Raw genomic sequence first — 6,571 nt, 5'->3', positions numbered from 1 at the left:
AAAGAACTGAAAATATCCGACCGCAGCATCCGACGCATATTGAAAAATGAGCTCAAGGTCAAGCTTTACAAGTTCCAAAAGGCCAATGATCTCACACCGAAGCAGCAACAAGTAAGACTTGAGAGAGCGAAGCAGTTGCTTCGCTTGGCCGAAAGCGGTCAAATTCCGAACATTGTGTTTTCTGACGAAAAATTTTTCCGTAAACTCTCAAAACGATAGAGTTTACTTGACCGACCGTTTTCTAAGTCATCGGTTGGCCACCAGGAGGCAGCATCCGCCACAAATAATGGTTTGGGCCGCTGTCACCGCAGATGGGCGCTCTCCAATTGTTTTCATCGAGCCTGGCGTCAAAGTAAATTCGACATATCATCGGGAAAGTGTTCTGGAGGCTGCTTTGAAGCCGTGGGCAAACAAACATTGGCTGAATGGCTGCAAAACAACGTTCCGAACTTCATTACGACCACACAATGGCTCTCAAATTCACCAGATGCGAATCCAATGGATTATTCTCTCTGGGCCATTTTGGAGAGCAAGGTCCGAAGTAAAAAATACACCAGTCTTGAGATGCTGAAGAAATCCGGGCAGCTTGCGTTTCGTTTTTTGGCCGTCTCAAGGCCATAGTTAAGGCAAAAGGTGGTCATATCGAGCAGAAGTGAATTGGTCCTGAATTTATGATTATTTTCACACATTTTGTACTTTAAAATAAATAAAAATAATTTTCCAAACCGAATTGATGGCTTTTTTAATTGGTTACTCTTCGGACCCTGTAGTTCACTTATTAGTTTTGTCCAGAAGGAAATGAGAATTGTTCAGTTCAAACGAATTTCCCTTTTTCTAAAAAAAAATATAAAATAATAAGTAAAAAGTCGTTGTTTCTAGTGTTTTCGGAAAGGTTTAGGTTTTATATATTGTTTCCTGCTACTTTACATCAAAGAGCTTTTGATTTTCCCTTTAACAATTATAAAATCTACTCATATGGATTACTACCACAAATGAATAGACCTCATTAGATTTTAATTCAACTGATCTAATTCGAATATTCTCATCTTCCTGTTCCATTTCTATATATTACATGTACATATATATGTACATAGGAATGCAGACGATCAGATATTTACTATGTTATGTCAAATAAACATTTTTAAAATAGTCTTAACAAAGTTTATTGTGAAAACACTTAAAGATAAATACCACTTTTCAGCTTAAATTAAAGCATAAAAGCACGTCTTTTCAACAATCTCAAGTCTTTGTCTCACACTACCTCCCTTCTGAAAGCGCCAATCCACAAATAATACAATAATAATATCAAAAGCTACATTGTGCTATGTTAGGGAGAAAATAATAATAGTAATTTTAGTGGTTCATATATGTGATGGTTACCCATTAGGAAATATATGAGCTCGTCACGCATACAATTTTTTTGAAGAAAAGAAAATTAAAATCTCAAAAAAGCTTGTTGGTTCAACTAAATTTTTTCAATGAAAATTAAATAAATTTAAATTAAATAAATTTTTCATTTACTATCAGGTGTGATTCTCGTTATGTGAAATGAAACACTTTTTCACAAGAAATGAAATGATAATTTCTATTTATTTCAAAAAAGTGATTTTTGTTGACAAATATTTTCACATAAAAAATACCAAATAGAGTCTATTTCTGAATAGATTATAGGAGAAAAAAACATTTTAGAACTCAGTCATACGTCATATTTTCCGATATCAAAAAATTTCTCTCAGGGTATGCGGCCGTTAGCTTTCGCAATGCTTTACAAGGCAATCGAATACGAGTACCCAATTCTCTCATCAAATTAAATCAAGCGGAGTAATGGAATCGCCGTTATGTTCCCGCATGGACAATAAAACAAAACTCAATGCATTCATAGAATAGTGGGTAATAAACATTTGCTCACACATACATATGTATAAATAGTATATATGTATCTCTAGACATATACACGCATACATATGTACCATACGCAACGTCAGATATTTCTATTATATCATGTGTGCACTCCGCACTTAATTGGTTGTAGACGGGAGGAAAGCTACAATTCGCCAAGGAATCAAAGATTGGCTGTACCAAGTTAATACAAAATTATGTTAAGACTATGTTATGTTTACCCAATATATTTTTAAAGCGTAACTAAAAATATTTGCTGAAGATAATTTCAATTTTATAATAAAGCTTTATGAAGTAATGCTTATGTTTGGAAGCTTTAAAAAGCTTATAGACCAAAGGATATGCTGTTATTTGTGTACTCGTATATCTTATGGGGTTATACACAATTAGAAGGCCAAAAAAATCGCATTTTCCAGAATTTTTTTCTGAGATAACTTTTAAATTTATTGATCCAAAAATTTGTACACATATTATTGTATCTTTTAACTATATTTAAAGACTTAGTATTAGTAAAACTATTTCTGTGGAAAGGAAGTATAGTTTATCTCCGAGAACTCCTCTCAAAAAAGACATTTTACGTAACCACTATACAGGGTTTGTCCGGAAAGTAATAGTACTGAGTCGATTTAAAAAATTTATTGAACCAATTGTTACAATTTTTTAAAAAACTTTCAAAAAACTTTTAATATCCAAGCATTGAAGGCGTCATGGAAGGCATTCTCCGGAAAGCCTTGAGAGCCGAAGTGCATGCTTCTTGGATCCCTTCTGTCGTCTGAAAATACTGGCCTTTCATCGGCCTTTTCAGGCAAGGAAACAAAAGAAATCTCGGGATCATACTCAAAGATCCATGACTCGTCACCTGTGATTACGTTATTCAAAAAAATTGGGGGTCACTTTCACACATGTTCAAATTTTCTTGGCACACTTCCACTCGCCGCAATTTCTGATCGTCAGTGAGTACTTTTGGGACCATCTTGCGCATGTTCAAGTGCTCCGTTACAATGTCATGAACCGCAGATTTTGATAAATTTAACGCGTACCTCTGCTCAAACGAAGGCTGCGTTTTCGGCTTGCACCACTCATAGAAACACGTCGCGCGAAAATGTTTGTTCTGACTGTCCAGTTGCTCGGAGACAACTTTCCAGACGCTCCTTCGTTAGCTAGGAACGGTCTCTAACGAATCCAGTCGTTCCACGCACGCTCCGAAGTACAGTCGCGGCGGAAGAAAAGCAGTCGTATTACATTTCGGACAAACCCTGTATATATGATTACTCTAATTAAGTTTTCTCAAATTAATTTTGTGACAAGCGTGCCGAACTCAATCTAAAATCGAGAAGCGGCAAATCGAGTATAGCTACATAATCGTTTTATGGACTACAAAATCTAAGACACAATGATTACAATAATTTTTCGGCTAATCATTCATAGATAATAGATAGTAAGAATTTATATCATATTGTTAACATTCTGACTTGGAAGTAGTATATCCAAGTCCCTTTATGGATAATTTATCAGGGATGTGAAAAAGAATGCCATAAATTATATATTATCAACTTCGAGGTAATATCAAAAAAGTTCAAAGAAAATACCATATATACACTAAACACCATTCCAGGTCTCCCAGTAATCAGGAGTAATAATATTAAAAGGGTTAGTAAAGTATGGAGTAAAGTTTAAAACTATTTTGGACACTGTAATAAAAACACGAGTAAGCACAGCGACAAAGACCTTTGGTTTCTCCTTCCTGATCTTGATAGAGTAAATGGAGAGCATACGCTTAAGGTGATGATATATGTATGTATGGTATTAAAGATTTAATCTTATGTGGTTCCACAAAATCGTGATGTTTGGAAATGATCATCCTCCTCCTTAAACCGAACAACCAACAAATGATTATCTCCATTAAAGTACTTATAGAGCTGATTGAAGAACCCAAAGTTACGAAAATCTATAAGAACCTTTAACCTTTCATTTACAACAAAATGGTTAAACTGAGGGAATTTGATGAATTTCAATAAAATTACCAAATGACATACTTCGTTTCGGAGTATCTTACCTAAAGATAACTAAAATATTTAAAACCGAGTAAAGAAAAACCATGAATAAGCGCAACAAAACTGAAGCCGGCTGATCGCTAACCAATCTCGAACGACATCGCTCGGTCACTAGGCCAATTCGCATTGGCTGATCGTGAGCGCGACCATGAGCAAGGTGCGATTAGATTTGTAGGTGGCAAAATTGATTTGTAATGCTGCTGCCACTCAAGCGGCGGTCGAAATGACAAGTACAAACTGAAATACGAAAAATACCTATGTACATATAACGGAAAAGATAAGGTGCAAACGAAGTGCGTGTATAATTATCACGAAAAAATTGTGTATAGAGCAAACCAAGATTTCTTAATTGCGGTTTCTTTTATACCGTTAATGGGTAACATTGAAAAAACTGTTATGATTTATTATGAAGCGTGCCGTTTGAACAACAAAAAGCGATTTTTGATGAAAAACAAATAAAGTGTACAGTGACCAAAGTCAAAATCGACGAATTATGCTATGTAATGGAGCACTTTGCCAACTAATGCACGCCCACAAATTTATTTGTGTAATACTGTTTTGTTATTATAAAATTATTAAATAATATGTTTGAACCGAAAATTGGCTGTAATTACTATAAAACGCCCCGTGAGCTTTGGCAACAGCATCAGTTCCCGTTTCAGCTTCATAACGCTTAGAGCAACAGCTTACAGCTAGCCAAATATTTGGATTACACTTTCACAGGATCAACATTATCAAACTCCACATAATGGCATTCAAATTCATTGTATTCTCAGCACTTTTGGCCGTCGCCAGCGCCGGCGTTTTGCACCATCCCGTCAGCTATGCGCATGTTGTCAATCCCGCTGTGGATGCCGTCGCCGCGACACACCAAAACGTGGTGCGCTCCTTCGGCGGTACTGTCTCCCAGTACTCGAAGAACATTGAAACCCCCTATTCCAGCGTACACAAGTCGGACACTCGCATCAGCAACAACGTCTACACACCAGCCGTCGCTAAGACTGTCACCTATGCTGCACCGGCTGTGACGAAGACCTTCGTGAGCGCACCTTCGCAAACCGTTTATGAACACCATGAAGCCGCACCTGCCGTGTATGAACACGCCGAACCCGCACCAACCGCTGCTGTTTATACCCATGCCGCTCCAGTGGCCAAAACGGTGACTTATGCCGCGCCCGCTATTGCCAAAACCGTGACTTATGCCGCACCAGCTGTGGCCAAAACCGTCAGCTATGCCGCTCCCGTTCACCAGCTGTATCATCATGAGGCTCCTGTCACCAAAACCGTGAGCTACGCTGCGCCAGCTCAGGTTTACCAGCATGAAGCTGCTCCAGTGGCCACCACCACCTACAACCATGGTCCAGCTGCCACCACTTACACCCACAATTCACCATCGGTCGCCGCTTATGGTTCCAGCCAAACTGTGCACTACTCACCCGCCGAGATGGTCTCACACATGAGCTTCGATGGTTTCGGCACACACTGGGGATTCTAAGTAGCTTTTGCCGTTGCATAAGACTGTACTGCGGAACTGTTCAACGAGTTTGAATTTATTTTGTTAATATTTAAACTTTTTTGTTGTTGTTATTTTGTGTTTATTGTACTAACACATTTGTTATGTCATTACCATTTTGATTTTATATATACAATAAATGTTATATAATCACTATTTAATCACTCAATTAACTAAGTTTTTCTTTCCTCAGCAAATAAAAAACACTTTAAGTAGAAAATACCTTTTTCTTGCAGTTATCTTTTAATTCTGGAAGGCAACCATGCAATCAGCTATAAACAAATCATAAAATTGCTATTGCCTTAGGAGAAGTAAAACAATAATATTCGCAAAATCCTTTTAGCCATTCTGGTAAGCCATCTACAAATAGGTTAAGTGCTTCAGTGGTACATTCAATGATTGTGTGCGGTACAGTGGTTCAAATATAATTTTGCTTAACTTAAAACGCTTCGTCGATCGATGAGGATCTGGTGATCCACCTTTTAGAAATTTATGAATAACACAAAGAATGAATATCTGTACAAGTGAGATGCATCGATTTTGGATCAAATCTGCGACCTAACCTAACTGAACATATGCCATTGTGCCAAAAATGGGTAAAACCAGGGCAATACTTCACCCAGGCCCCATATATGTACCTAATGTACATAAATACTTTCGAACTTCCGTTTGATTTTATCCGCGTCTATCAACCAATATGTTAGAAATCTTAACGAAGCCCTGAAAGAATATCCAATACAGTGTAAAATCAGGACAATACTTCCCATATACCTAATATATGGATTGTCAACCATCCGTTCGACTTTACGTCTTATATATTGGTCATTGTGAGGATTCTTACTGATATTCACAGAGTCTATATTTTTGGTAATGATATGCCCAAATACCAAAACTGGATAAAATCAGGTCAAAATATTCCCTAGCCCCCATATACCTTATATGAGAAAATTTATAAGAATTTCAAACTTCTGGTTGGCTTTATACCGTATGTATCGGTCAATATGTAAAATATCTTATAAAAATTAAATGGAAGGTATAATATTGGATATACTAAGGTTCAATGCCGAAAATACACGATATCGATTCACGAAGAACGTTAGCTCCC

The 6,571-nt window shown here is 37.1% G+C and overlaps 1 protein-coding gene across 1 annotated transcript; it reads left to right on the top strand.

Annotated features, from left to right (window-relative positions):
* The first annotated feature begins 4,701 nt into the window (after positions 1-4,701).
* Positions 4,702-5,448, top strand: LOC126762168 (cuticle protein-like). Its single transcript, XM_050478711.1, has one exon. It carries the CDS (start codon positions 4,702-4,704, stop codon positions 5,446-5,448), a length of 747 nt encoding a protein of 248 aa, XP_050334668.1.
* Positions 5,449-6,571: the final 1,123 nt, after the last annotated feature.

The sequence above is a fragment of the Bactrocera neohumeralis genome, chromosome 6, assembly GCF_024586455.1.
Source record: "Bactrocera neohumeralis isolate Rockhampton chromosome 6, APGP_CSIRO_Bneo_wtdbg2-racon-allhic-juicebox.fasta_v2, whole genome shotgun sequence".
NCBI classification, from domain to species: Eukaryota; Metazoa; Arthropoda; class Insecta; order Diptera; family Tephritidae; genus Bactrocera; species Bactrocera neohumeralis.
This window is presented reverse-complemented; position numbering and strand designations above follow the sequence as displayed.